Source organism: Artemia franciscana, chromosome 10 (genome assembly GCF_032884065.1).
Source record: "Artemia franciscana chromosome 10, ASM3288406v1, whole genome shotgun sequence".
NCBI classification, from domain to species: Eukaryota; Metazoa; Arthropoda; class Branchiopoda; order Anostraca; family Artemiidae; genus Artemia; species Artemia franciscana.
This window is the reverse complement of record NC_088872.1, coordinates 12,669,914-12,685,805: the sequence shown is the minus strand read 5'-3', so window position 1 is coordinate 12,685,805 and position 15,892 is coordinate 12,669,914. Positions and strand designations below refer to the sequence as shown.

At 33.8% G+C, this 15,892-nt stretch overlaps 1 protein-coding gene across 1 annotated transcript in view; it reads right to left on the bottom strand.

Moving 5' to 3' along the window:
• The window catches only part of LOC136031798 (uncharacterized), a 103,827-nt gene extending 87,962 nt beyond the window's left edge, over positions 1-15,865 (bottom strand). Inside the window, exon 1 of the mRNA XM_065711595.1 lies at positions 15,400-15,865. Within this exon, the coding sequence (XP_065567667.1) occupies positions 15,400-15,730 (331 nt within the window). The 5' untranslated portion in view covers positions 15,731-15,865. The remainder of the gene's footprint in view (positions 1-15,399) is intronic.
• Positions 15,866-15,892: the final 27 nt, after the last annotated feature.

The following is a 15,892-nucleotide window of genomic DNA, read 5'->3' as shown; positions in this document are numbered from 1 at the left end:
TCAGCAACTCGTATTCACAAAATGGAAAGGCATGATCTCCTTTCAATTTATCGCAATCTTTAGTCTATAGTTTAGACAAAAAGAAAGCTCAAAAAAGGAAACTGATATTCCTTGATACTTTTCCAATGAAAGTGAAAGTTCAACAAAATCAGCATGAATAAGAACTAAAATGAAAAACCTTAATCTTAACCATAGACTACTAAGAAATTTTCCTAGTGAGCCAAAATCCCAGTTTTTTCTTAGAGGGAGGAGCTGCAACACGGTCAAGGTTCTAGTTGCTCGTGGCGAAGGTATGGAGTAATTTCTGTTCGTTTTAAGTTTTAATGTCGCTCCTTACTTTCATTTAAAAAACTTGTTTTTTTATATTTAATTTGCTATCTGACGAGATTAAACGAAATATTAGAGGAAAAATTAAATTAACATGAAAACACAATTTTTTATAACCTTTTCTTTGTCTCCTCCTTCCATTCCATATAAACAATAAATTTGAGTATGTTTTGTAAATTATGATTGTTGTGTTTTGTCTACTGTGCTCTTCGTTTCTAAAAACAGTTTCCCAATTTATTATTTTTTGTTATTAATAATTGTTTACAAAATTAATACGTAACATATATATATATATATATATATATATATATATATATATATATATATATATATATATATATATATATATATATATATATATATATATATATATATATATATATATATGTATATATATATATATATATATATATATATATATATATATATATATATATATATATATATATATATATATATATATATATATATATATATATATATATATATATATATATATATATATATATATATATATATATATATATATATATATATATATATATATATATATATATATATATATATATATATATATATATGTTCCTGTATGCATATACAGTTCCTATTTAAGATATGAATATCTCAAAAATACTTCTTTTTTTAAACCCTGTTAAAAACGATGTCAATAATGTACTCGCCCCTTCAGCTAAATAGAAAAAGGAAACATCCCGACGTAATGCTTTAGTTTGAATAATGAGCTGTAATAGGGATTCATTTAGAGAATTTACCAAAAGTGAAAGACAGGAGATTTGTTCCCGGGATTTTATCCTCAGCTGGAAACCAATTAATCAGTAAAATTCGGCAGGACATGAGATGTTTCAATACGATGAGCAATTGCGTGTCGAGGAGTCGTATTACTCAATAGCCGACAGATTATGCTCAACCCTTGGGAATAATATTTTTCTAGAAACTCAAGGGAAGCCGACTTGAAAAATTTAGCGCGTTGTCAAAATGAAAAATATTTTAGGGTGTCATTACGTCTTGCTATGATAGTGTCCAGATTATGAAAGTTTCGGGTATACACTTCTGTATTTCTTGAAAACCAGATCTAGGTCTTCATAATGAGAGAAGAATCACAGAAAACGAGCCTTATTTTTATTTGCAGCTGAAGGAATCTGTGGAGAGAAGGAGGAGGGGTAAGTTTGTGATATGGTTTGCAAGAAGGAGGGGAGGAAAGAATATTTCAAATTTATTGGCTATAACAGTGTCATATTATGTTCAAAGGTTGTGTCCCTTTTGTGTCTTGTTTTCATGGGGAGGAGGATTTTTTACCCACCATCCTTGTGGGTGTCCGTTTTTGTTGTAAATGTACACTCTTGTACATTTGAAAATAATTTATTCATTTAGTTTTTCAACTCATGAGTACCAAGCAGACAGGTAGTCATGGAGGAGGAGGATTGCTTCAGAACTGTACCCTTTTCCCTCGAATCTTAAGATATTACAGATCTTTTTTAAATTCCTAAATCATGCCCATTCCGCCCAGGGATAATCCGAATCATCTCAGGTTTATCAATATAAATTTACAGGTATTTTGAGTCAAATTGTAACTGGTATTGGTTTCATGTACTCTGCACAAAATTTTTAATTGTACCCAAAACACAAAATATAAGGGACGATTTTTCCCAAGTACTCGAACTTTCTTAGAAAAAGCTATAAGTAAACAACCTCAATTATAACCAAGAAAAGTCAATCAAAAATGTGAAATAAGAAAAAAAAAGTTTTGGAGAACGGCCAAAGCCGTTTTCCATTAGTGTATTTTTCTCAAAAATTTACAGAAAATCTTCCAACAGATGGTTGTAGATCAACAGCGGTTTTGAGCTATGAAAGATTTGGATACATATAACAAAAGGTAATATACTGAAGAATTGTTTTTTAAGATAGTGGAATTCAAATAAAACAAAATGCGTATTTCTGCTCCAAGAGCCATCTTCAGCAAAACAAATAAATAAGTATTGAATTAAACTTATATTAAAATAAGTGAAAATTAAAGTTAAAACAGAACTGCCGGTTATTTGAAGTTGAAAAAAAAATGTTGGTTACACAACGTTGTTCATTATTTAAATATTTGGGTAAAATAGAAAATATATATTTCTGGGAAATATACTCGAACTTAAAAAAAAATGTTAGAACGTCAAAATAAACAAAAACACTAGCACAAATTTATTACTTGCTTTGTAGAATTCCAGAATTTTTATTCATTTCATAAATATCGCGCTTTACCATATTTTTCCAAGCCCAATATAAAGTTTTTGCGTGGACTCCCAACTAATTCTCTGTGGGACTTCCTAAGAAAACGGAAACGCAACGCAGTTTTCCCAGCCAAAATCTCGCACAATCGATACTGGAACACGGCTTTCGTTTTGGGTCAAAAATTTTAGCAGAAAAAGCGTAAGTGGAAAGAGAACCAAATCTGCTAGGTAGCAGTTCATTTTCAACACTACGATAGATAAAGTTGCAGCTATACTTGTGGTTCAATTAAATAGTCAAGAGAGATTTTCCAAAATAATTGGCGAAAAAGGGGGGCTAAAAAAAACTCTGGGTAAAGGGGTAAAATGTTCATTTTTTTGTTTCCTTAAGTGCGAAATGAAACTATTATTCTAACTGCGATGGCGAAGTGAATATCGGTTGTCTTAACCAAAAACGAGGCATGTGCCATTTTGTTCCAAATTGGGTTGCATACACAGCCTGTATAAACGTCACTTGACGAGTCGATTGGTACAGTTAGACATTTTCTATCTATCACTGTTCCAGATAACAAAAGAGACATGCCGCTCAAGCTATGCCACAGGGCAAATTTTCTCTTTTTTCGACGCTCCTGAAAAGTTTAGAAAAAGGCATATGTCCAGGAACGTATCCAGAACTCTTTTTCGGGGGGGGGGGTGGTGTGGATACAAAAGGATTTTTTCGGAGGAGAGAATATTAAAAAAAAAACTTTAAAAAACACATCAAAATTGGCTTATATCCATTTTTGTTACGATTTTACAAGTCGGACAAACGATTCGGGGGGGGGGGGGGTCAAACCTTGCATATGACTCTTTTTTTATTGACGCAGCCTATATTCCTCAAAACATTGTAAGAAACTGTTTTGGAAGTAGCTCAGGTTGCCGAAGGTTCAACAGGTATTGGCGGATTGATTTTATGATGGCCAGAACATTTTGAGAATGTACTAAATCTAGATAGAGTTGCATGAAAATTATACAGAGGAAAATGAAAAAGTTTGTGATACCTTAGATGTGAAGAAAGATTTGTTTTGTGAGGAAGAATGAGTGACAGTACTAAAAGGATTAAAAAATCATAATGTTCCAGGGGCTGATGGTGTGGTAAATGAGTTTCTTAAATATTGTGGCTCTGAGGTTAGAAATAAATTACTGAAGATTATACATATGAAATTGAAAAGGGGAAGCATCTAAGGATTTTGGGAAAACCTTAATTTAACCACTGTATAAGAAATGTGATAAGAGTGAGTGTGATAATTATCGAGGCATTAGTCTGGTCTCTGTAGGTAGGAAATTACTTAGTAATATGATATTTTTTAGATCGACAGATGCAGTAGACAAAGTTTTAAGAGAAGAACAGGGCGGTTTTAGAAAAGGTAGATGATGTGTAAACCAAATTTTCACTCTTAGGTTAATAATTGAGAAGTGCCTGAGTTGTCAAACGTATTTGGTCCCCAGCTTTATAGATGATAAGTAAGCGTTCGATTCTGTTGATAGAAGAGCTTTAGCAAAGGTCTTATCCTTGTATGGTATACCAGACAAGTACAATAAAGTGATTAATGCTGTGAACGAGAATCACACTGCTGCGGTAAAGCTAGGAAATGATGTTATCAGCTGGTTTTGTATTAAATCAAGAGTTAAGCAGAGTGATGTTCTATGGTTCTCGGTGTTTCTACACCAAGAAATCGGAAAATACCCCCGAAAACCTCCCGAGGAAATTATCTCCCCCCATCCTAACCCCGATTAATGCTCCCCGTGAAAGATATCCCCTCCCACGGAAAATACTCCGGTAAATATCCCACAGAAAATATCAACCAACCCCTCCCACAGAAAAAAAGGCTTGCCGAATTTGATAATTTTATTTGACCTTTGTTGTTTTGTTATCCGTAGGGGGAAGGGATTTCGATACTTGTATATTATACGCCACTCACTGAACTTTACGCAGCGTAAAACTCGAGAACAAACTGGTTTCTTCGTTAGTTTCTTTCAGCTTAGCGTGAGACAAGTCGAAGACAATTGACAGAACAAATGGAAAATATGTAATTTGGACCATATATCTGCACATAACGGGGGGGGGGAAGTATTTGGACAGTTTAAAGTCATAAAACAATTCTTATGCGGAATAACCGTACATACCACATCTTGCATGTATACCCCTTTCATATACGTAATAATTTCTGTTCGTTTTAAGTTTTGATGTGATTCCTTACTTTCATCTAAAAACTTTTTTCAATTTAATTTCTGACCGTTTTTATGGCACTTGGTATTAACCAAGTGACATATAGCAATCGCAAATTCTGTCGGTCTGTCTGTCGGTCCCGGTTTTGCTACTTTAGACACTTCCAGGTAAGCTAGGACGATTAAATTTGGCAGGCATATCAGGAACCGGACCAGATTAAATTAGAAATAGTCGTTTTCTCGATTTTACCATTTGGGGGGGGAATGGGGCCCGTTAATTATGAAAAAATAGAAAAATTGAAGTATTTTTAACTTACGAACGGTTGATCAGATCTTAATGAAATTTGATGTTAGGAAGAATATCATGTCTCAAAGCTGTTATTTTAAATCCCGACCAGATCTGGTGACATTGGGGGAGAAAGGGGAAAACCTAAAATCTTGGAAAACACTTAGAGTGGAGGGATCGGGATGAAACTTGGTGGGAAAAATAAGGACAAGTCCTAGATACATGATTGACATAACCGGAACGGATCCGCTCTCTTTGGGGTAGTTGGTGGGGGGGGTCATTCTGAAAAATTAGAAAAAATGAGGTATTTTTAACTTATGAACGGGTGATCGGATCTCAATGAAATATGGTATTTAGAAGGACATCGTGTCTCAGGGCTCTTATTTTGAATCCCCGACCGGATCTGGTCACGTTGGGGAGAGGGGGGGTTGGGAGGGGGAAACCTAATATCTTGGAAAACACTTAGAGTGGAGGGATCGGGATGAAACTTGGTGGGAAAAATAAGCAGAAGTCTTAGATACATGATTTACATAATTGGAACGGATCCGCTCTATTGGGGGGGGGGGGTTAATTCTGAAAAATTAGAAAAAATGACGTATTTTTAACTTACGAAGGAGTGAGCGGATCTTCATGAAACTTCATATTTAGAAGGACCTCGTAACTCAGATCTATTATTTTAAATTCCAACCGGATCCAGCGTCATTGGGGGGCAGTTGGGGGGGGTAAATCTTAGAAAATATTTAAAGCGGAGAGATCAGGATGAAACTGGATGGGAAGAATAAAAACCTGACTAAGATACGTGACTGACATAACCGGACCGGATCTGCTCTCTTTGGTGGAGTTGGGGGGAGGTAATTTTGAAAATTGAGGTACTTGTAACTTACGAAAGGGTGACCAGATCTTAATAATATTTGATATTTAGAAGGAGAAATTTCGACCAGATCCTGTGACATTGGGGGGAGTTGGAGGGGGAAACCGGAATTCTTGGAAAACCTGAAAATTAGGGTATTTTTATCTTACGAATAGGTGATCGGATCTTAATGAAATTTAATATTTAGAAGGAATTCATGTCTCAGAGCTCTTATTTCAAATCCCGACTAGATCTTTTGACATTGGCGGGAGTTGGATGGGGAAATCTTGGAAAACACTTGGAGTGGAGGAAGCGGGATGAAGCTTGGTGGATAGAATAAGCAAATGTCCTTGATACGTGATTGACGTAACCGTATTGAACTCTCTCTCTCTCTCTCTCTCTTTGGGGGAGTTGGGGGGAGGAGTTCAGTGATTTGGCGAGTTTGGTGCTTCAGGACATGCTAGGACGATGAAAATTGGTAGGCATGTCAGGGAGCTGCACAAACTGACTTGATAAAGTTGTTTTCCCAGATTCGACCATCTGGGGGGGGGCTAAAGGGAGAGGAAACATTCGAAAAAATGAGGTAGGCTATTTATAAATTACGAGTGGGTGATCGGATCTTACTGAATTTTGATATTTAGAAGGACATAGTGACTCAGAGCTCTTATTTTAAATCCCGACCGGCATTAAGCCTCTGATTTTCCTTTTAAATCAATCTATTGATTCTTAGAACTTTGTTAGAGCTCATACCATATGAGCTGTTGGCTCTTAGCTCTTCTTGCCTCGTCACAAGTGCCATATGAGCTCTTAGCTCTTGTTAAATAATGCCGGGGAATCTGGCTCTCTCTCTCTCTATGAAGGTTCTTGTGTATTTTCCGCCGCTCACTCACGTTTACGATGTATAAATCTCGAGAACAAATCAATTTCTTTGTTAGTTTCTTTTTTACTTTTGAAATAAACTTACTTTTTAAATTTTACTTTTGCAATATATTTACAAATTAGAGGGGAGGGGGGGTAAAGTACAGTGGGTATGCATGCAAAGTGTGTTAGGTACAATCTAAATATTATGAAGTAAGAATTGCTTCCTAACTTCACACTGTTCAAATACTTTAACCCCCTTTCCATAGGTACAAATATATAGCCTAAATTAAACATTTCCCATCTATTCTGTCACTTCTCTTTGTCTTGTCTCACGCTAAGCTGAAAGAAATTAACAAAGAGACCGATTTATTCTCGAGTTTTACACAGCGTAAACTTGAGTGATTGCTTCACTACATACAAGTACCAAAATTCCTTCCATCTACGGAAAAAAAAAAACTCAAATAAAATTCTCAAATTTGGAAAGCCTTATTTCCCACGGGGGGTGTATATACCAGGGGTATATATTATCGGAGCGGGAGTTTTCCACGGAGTAAACACTGGGGGGGGGGGGGTAAACGCCGGCCACCGTTTTTATCCCCCTTTACATGGATCATTTTGATGGACTTTGTCTCAAGGAGGACAGGAAAGAGAATGGGAGACCGCGGAATCAAATACCAAAAACAAGAAGAACAATAGGGAATTTTTTAAGACAGTGGGAAACAAATTAGAATGAATATTTCGGCCCTATGTCCAAGGGCCGTCCTCAGCAATACAAATAAGAAAAAACCAACTTACAAGAGGATAAAATCAATAAAACTAAAATGAACAGTTTATCAAAACAGTCCCGGCATCCTTACCTCAGCGATGTTCAACCAGGACTGATGAAACGAGGCAATTCATTGAAATGAAAGAAAATGATTTAAAAACAGGTTTTTAATGCCAGCCTAGCTTTTCTCGCTGCTAATCTTATAGGCCTATTTGTGACAGATTCTGTTTTAATATCTATTGTTTTTTTATAATATTTCGTAGGGTCATTTTTAATTAAATTTGTGCATAAAGGATTCAGTGAATCAAACAGTTCGTGGTAACGAGGAGCGACCCGGCTCAATAGTAAACGAAACTATAAAAATCGGAATTTCGATGCTAAAAGATACATCAAAAGAATCGGATTTTCATGCTGATTTTAAATATATAAGTTTCATCAAATTTAGTCTTTGTCATCAAAAGTTAAGAACCTGAGAAAATTTACCTTATTTTAGAAAATAGGGGGAAAAACTCCCTAAAAGGCATAGAATCTTAACGATCACACCATCATATTCAGCGTATTAGAGAACTCTATAGCAAAAATTTCAAGCTCCTATCTACAAAAATGTGGAATTTCGTATTTTTTGCCAGAAGACACATCACGGGTGCGTGTTTTTTTTTTCTTTTTTTTCCAGGGGTCATCGCATTGACCAAGTGGTCATAGAATGTCGCAAAAGGGCTCATTCTAACGGAAATAAAAAGTTCTAGTGCCCTTTTTAAGTGACCAAAAACTGGAGGGCACCTAGGCCCCCTCCCACGCTCATTTTTTTCCAAAATCAACGGATCAAAATTTGAGATAGCAATTTTGTTCCGCATAGTCGAAAACAATAATAACTATGTAATAACTAACTATTTTATTAACAATAACAACTAACTATTTTGGGGATGACTTACTCCCCCACAGTTCCTGGGGGAGGGGCTGCAAGTTACAAACTTTGACCAGTGTTTACATACAGTAATGGTTATTGGGAAGTGTACAAACGTTTTCAGGGGGATTTTTTGGTTTGGGTGGGGTTGAGGGGAGGGGACTATGTGGGAGGATCTTTCCTTGGAGGAATATGTCATGGGGGAGGAGAAATTCAATGAAAAGGGCGCGGGATTTTCTTGCATTACTATAAAAAACAATGAAAAATTAAACATGAAAAAGTTTTTTCAATTGAAAGTAAGGAGTAGCATTAAAATTAAAACGAACAGAGATTACTACGCATATGAGGGGTTCTAAAAATACTTTAGCATAAAGAGCGACGTATTTAGGAGGAGATAAATACCTCGCTCTTTATGCTAAAGTATTTTAGTAATCTCAACTATTTATTCTACTTCTGATTCAGGGGTCATTCTTAAAGAATTGGGACAAAACTTAAGGTTTAGTGTAAACAGCGAGGTATTAACGAGGGGAAAAACCCCTCATATACATAATAAAACAAAATAAGAATATAAAAGTTTGTTACGTAAGTTAATTCTTAAGTTACGTATATTTTTTACTAATAAAAACGTTCGTTAAAAATTAAAAGTTCTAGTTGCCTTTTTAAGTAGCCGAAAAATTGGAGGGCAACTAGGCCTCCTTCCCCACCCCTTATTTCTCAAAATCGTCTGATCAAAGCTAAGAGAAAGCCATTTAGCCAAAAAAACATAATATGCATATTTCATTTTCCTAATTTATGTGCGCAGAGCCAAAATTAAACATGCATCAATTCAAAAACGTTCAGAAATTAAATGAAAAAAAATAGTTTGTTTATCTAAAAGTAAGGACCGACATTAAAACTTAAAAACTTTAGCGTAAAGAGCGAGGGATTGCGGAGGTGACAACCCATTTCGTATACGGAGTAATTTCTGTTCGTTTTAAGTTTTAATGTCACTCCTTACTTTCCATTAAAAAAACTTGTTTTTTTTATTTAATAAACATAAAGTTTAAATTACTGTTAAAGTACTGTTAAAGTAAGTTAAAGTAATCGAAAAATTGGAGGGCAACTAGGCCTCCTCCCTCTCTCCTTTTTTCTCAAAATCTTCCAATTAAAACTATGAGAAAGCCATTTAGCCAAAAAAAAAAATTAATATGCAAATTTCGTTTTAATGTCTAACTATATCTATGTCTATGTCCTATGTCTAGGTTCTATGTCTTTTGCCAGAAGGCAGATCACGGGTGTGTGTTTATTTATTTGTTTGTTTGTTCGTTTTTTTATTTCCCCAGGGGTAATCGTATCGATCCAGTGGTCCTAGAATCTTGCGAGAGGACTCATTCTAACGGAAATAAAAAGTTTCTAGTGCCCTTTTTAAGTGACAAAAAAATTGGAGGGCACCTAGGCCCCCTCCCACGCTAATTATTTTCCTAAATTCGCCAGATCAAAATTCTCAGATAGCCATTTTATTCAGCTTATTATAAAATATAAAAATTTATTAAAAACATTTAATATAAAATACATTTAATATAAAAACATTTTATTATAAAAACTTATAACTATGTCTTTGGGGACGATTTATTCCTCCACAGTCCCCGTGGGAGGGGCTACAAGTTACAAACTTTGACCAGTGCTTACACATAGTATTACATATAGGTTAATAGGAAGTGTACAGACGTTTTCAGGGGGATTTTTAGGTTGGGGGGAGAAGAGGGGGTTATTTTAGGGGAACTTTCCTTGGAGGAATTTGTCATTGGGGGAAAAAATAAGCGAGCGCAGGATTTTCTAGTAATATTTAAAAAAAAATCAAAGAAAAAATAAATATGAAAAAGTTTCTTCAACTGAAAGTAAGGAGAAGCATTAAAACTTAAAACGAACAGAGACTTATGTATATGATGGGCTCACATCCTCCTAATACCTCGCTCTTTACGCTAAAGTATTTTTAGTAATTTTAACTATTAATTCGACGGCTTTTGTGATTCAGGGGTCATTCGTAAGAAATTGGGACAAAATTAAGCTTTAGTGTAAAGAGCGAGGAACTGACAAGGGGGTGAACCCCCTCATATACGTAATAAAAACATGAGAATACAGAAGTTCGTTACGTAAGATATTTTGTAAGTTACGTATATCTTTTACTAATAAAAACATTCGTAAAAAATTGAAAGTTCTAGTTGCCTTTTTAAGTAACCAAAAAAACGGAGGGCAACTAGGCCTCCTCCCGCGCTCCTTTTTTCTCAAAATTATTCGATCAAAACTATGAGAAAGCCATTTAGCCAAAAAAAGAATATGCAAATTCCGTTTTAATTATTCATCTGCGGAGAACCAAAATCAAAACATGCATTGATTCAAAAACGTTCAGAAATTAAATAAAAAAAAGTTTTTTTTTTACGGAAAGTAAGGAGCGAAATTAAAACTTAAAACGAACAGAAATTATTTCGTATATGAAAGGGGCTGCTTCATCCTCAACGCCCCACTCTTTACGCTAAACTTTTTGCTGTTTTAAAAAATAGATCTAAGAGAAAGAGTCAAACTTTAGCGTAAAGAGCGGGGCGTTGATGAAGAAGTAGCCTTTTTCATATACGAAGTAAATTCTGTTCGTTTTAAGTTTTGATGTCGCTCCTTACATTCCGTTAAAAAACTTATTTTTTTATTTAATAAACATGAAGTTTACATTACTGATAATATCTTATTTTCTGTTAAGTAACAGAAAATAGTTTAGAACAAAGAATATTCGATTTCAAATGTCAAATAAGGACAAACAAGTTTTGGAGAACTGCCAAACCATTCTCCATTTGTATATTTTTTCTAAGAAATCTGCAGTAAATCTTCTAACAGGTGATTGGAGACCACAAATAACAAAAGGTGACAATTAACAAAAGGTAGAAAAATGAGGAATTTTTAAGATAATTTTAAGAATTTAATTTAAGAATTTTTAAGATTTTTAAGATAAGAAAATTTGGATAAAAGCAAACGAGTCTGTGAGCTGTCTGTGAGAGCTGTTCAGCTCTATGTCTGTGAGCCGTCTTCAACAAAACAAATCGATAAATATCAAATTAAACTTAAATTCTAATGCGTGAAAATAAAAACTAAAAAATACAATAGAATTGATTGTTAATTGAAATTCCCTCAAAAAATTGTAGGTTATATAAAATTACTCGCTATTAAAATATTTGAGTAAAAATGGAACACGTATTTCCGATGAATACAGGCCCTATTTGAAAATTAAAAAAATATATATTAGAACGCTATAATGATGATTAATTTAATTAACTAATCATCCGATCAAAATTAACAGTTACTTAAAAGAAAACAAATGCAAATAAATAAAGTTAATATGTAGAAATTTGCCAAGATAGTTCTTTTTTTTGGGGGGGGGGAGAGGTGACTATCTTAAAGAGCCAATAATGAAACAAATAACACACAATTTAAAAATAAGAGAAAAATTTCCGATTATAAGGTGAAATCTCTCTGCAATTTGCAAACGAAAATGTATAGCATTACGTATAAAATATTAAAGAATCGCGATAATATATATATATATATATATATATATATATATATATATATATATATATATATATATATATATATATATATATATATATATATATGTATAGATATATTCATGTGTAAATATATGTCTATACATCTGTATATTTGTACATATTTCACATGGGGATGTTGTCCCCTGTGACAGGGTTATGCTTATCCAGACTCTTCATTTTGACATATCAAATCTCAATTTATTGTCTGTAAAATGATCAGTCATTCTCGAATTGCTGCTTACGCTTTGTAAAGCAAAAAATGATGATTATGTAGGATATGAAATAATTCCTCTAGAACAGTAATTAAGACAAGTAAGCTTTTTTCCTCAAGTTTTTTTTTGTCAGGAAAACTGCTTCGATTGGTAGCTAAGACTAAACTTATCTTGCTTAATCGTTTATACAATTGTATATTAACGGGAAAGCAAAAATGCCCTAAAATTACGAGAATTGTGCATTGAGCGTTCGTCAATACAAGAGCAGGAATGCTTACTGGGAAAAGGCTATGGGGTTGTTCATTCCCCCCTTCCCCTCCCAAATGAACGGCTTTTTTAATTTAAGGTCCGTTTGGACGCCATGACACGAAGAAAAGGTTCAAATTGTCTGCATTTGGAAGACAAGTGAGAATCTATATATTGAAGCCTGCCAGTGGCTGAGTACCATATATATATATATATATATATATATATATATATATATATATATATATATATATATATATATATATATATATATATATATATTTATATATATATATATATATATATATGTATATATATATATATATATATATATATATATATATATATATATATATATATATATATATATATATATATATATATATATATATATATAGTTTAAGAAGGTGTAAAGTCTTCAAGATTGTTGGTGTTTGAATTTTCACAGACCAAGGGCATCGTCAATTTCAACTAATTAGTTTTGCTTATCTATTTTTATGGCTATACATGGCAACACTGACGAAAATGTATACTGGAAAAAATCTTAAAAATTTTAGTTTTAAGACAGCCGCGCACACAGGATTTTTTTCTAAAAGGACCGACATTAAAAAAAGACATCTTTATACTTTGAATAAGAAGGGCCAAGAAATGGCAAAATTTAGGATTTCGGTGGTCTGGGGCCCGAGAGACTTTTCTAAGCCCCTGTTTTCAGCCATAAAAGATCAACTCTGGGTCCAAACGGTAAAAATGTGTGTGAATTGAATGTTCTTGGATTTTAAACTAACCTTCAGGAAAAGTGTGGAATTTCTTCGGCGAATTATTTGACATCCGCCAAATTTTCTGGAATTGTTCGAAACCTTTTGTTCCTAGAAATATTTTTAAGATTTCCTCATCCTCGTCTTCCGAGAAAAAAAAACACTGTAAGCACCCTTGATGTATTCTCGTCTATTTCTCTTTTTCTTTTTGATAGGTACATTCACATTATTCCTGTTATTACAAAAATGCACTTTTGGGTACGAGGAAAGACAAATAGTGTCAATCCCCGATTATCAATAGTTACAAGAATGATATAAAGTTATAGAAGATCTATATTAGTCATAAGTAAGCTAAGAACAAGATCTATAGCTAAGATCATTGATGTTTTTGTGCCACAGATCCAATTAAAATAATGACTAAAAGACACATCATCAATCATTTTTGGATATACAGAACACAAGACATTCAGGAATATGGTTACTTCTTCATCTCCCGACATGTTATAAAAAAAAAACGTCAGAATTGTTGGTTGCATAAATGGTAGCTCATAGGATTGTCGATTTACGAAAATGTGGGCGAGGGGTAGGGATTCTTATCCTTTACAAAAAAGTGTTGTTTTTTTTGGGAATTAAGGGGAGAAGGGTTTTTCAATGAGTAAACAAAATATTTATTTTGCGAATATAGTAGGGCAATTGTCCTCCCCGCCCTCTCACCACTGGGCTTCTCAGAAAGCCCATATTTTATACACGCATAATAAAATGTACAAAATGTTTTCATGAAATCCTCAAAAAATGTATATCCTAGAAAAAAAAGCCTACCACGTAAAAAAAAAACCTTCTTTGAAAAAAAAATTGTTTCCTTAAACAGCAGTTAGTGCCCTCGATAAAATGTTCTTGGTGAAAAAATAATAGTTGAGTTTTTAAGCTGCATGAAGTACGGCCCAAATAGCCTGTGGTGTAATAAATCCTATTACCTATAAATAAATAAATAATGAGAAATTTTTGTAAAAAATTCATATTCCTGAAAAAAAGTAATTCTAGCAAATACTTAAATGGATTTGTTATCCAAGATTTCTGCAAGCATGAAAAAAAGATTGCATTGGGCATTTGAGAAGAAAATCACGATTTCTGAATATATTGAGATTAAAAAGATAATGATGTATTGAATCTTGATTCAGCCATATATATATGTATATATATATATATATATATATATATATATATATATATATATATATATATATATATACATATATATATATATATATATATGACAATTCCCCTTATCAATGCCGTACCCAGGGGGGGGGTGTCCCCAAATGTTTGTCTGACCCGTAAAAAGGTAACGAAAATGCATATAAACAAATTTTTAATACGTTTTTTTTATGTTTTTTGTTCCTTCTACCTGATAAAAATACCCCCTCCACCCTCAAACAAAAACCCTGAAGACGGTCTTGTCCCTTTTTTGAAGCTGTTGATGTCCGAACAAAATATGACAAACAGGCCTACTTTCGTCAGTTCATTGACAAAAAAGGGGAGAACATCCCATTAGAAATATTAGAAAAGCACGGGGACAGCTTTGGGAATTTAGACAACCGAGAAAAACTGCCCTATTTGTATAACCCGGTAGGTTTTTGATATTTTACTATAAGGGATTCTGCTTTTAAAATCTCTGTTATTCAAGATTTATGGATATCTTAGATATTAGAATGTAATTGTAAAGATCTGATAAATATATTTAAGCTATATTTAAAGATTAAAATCCGTTAAGTAGAGTCGAATAATTTTAATAGAAGTTGAAAATCTGAAAATGAAAACAACTGCTTTCTAACTCGTGCGCTGTCGCTAAAAACCTAGGATAACTAACTTCAAAAGTCGAAACCTTGAACTGCATTATTTGCCGGCTCGACAATTTTACTCTCGTGGAATGATCAGAGCTCGTGGTTCGTTTAGTGAAAACTAAGGAACAATTAAACCTTTCAGAAAGTACTGAACTAAAAAAAAAAAGAACATAAAAAAAAGATACTGGGACGGTTTCAGAGCGCAATACTTTCTCCTTTGTTTCCTTCTCTAATCTACCTCAAAATTCTAATTTTGTTCCTACGAAAGACATACTGTTTGGTACAACTTTTGAAAGGAAAAGCGCTTTCCGTCAAACATATTTTAGCGTAAAAGACTCACCAAAATCTGAGCTAGGATTTCTTGTCACAGAAACTGTTCCGTCGGGAAGAATTTGCAAATACACACGATTTTTTGTAAACAGCGTTACGTAGTCTAGCTTATTTTTCTTATTTTTAAATGCTTGAAAGAGCCTTGCGGATGTATCCCTTGAGGTCAATTTATTTACCAGTTCTTCCACTTGTTGATTAGAATCCAAATTGTGAACTTTACCGATCTCGTGCCGTCTAGTTCTTCGCACCATTGTCTTACACACATTAGCCTCAACCATTGCTAGCAACAACGTCAACAATATGACACTAGTTCCGAGGCTAGTTTTACAGGTTATTCGCATGACTTTTCATCCCCTCCTTAGACCCCAACTCTCCCAGCCAGGAGCCATTTTGTCCCAGTTGTTATAGAACAGCTATCCCCAACAAGTACATTTGCACTAACTACCTATACTGGTATATTGAAGTCTCTCAACTGTTCCGCAGATAGATACACCAGGAGACCT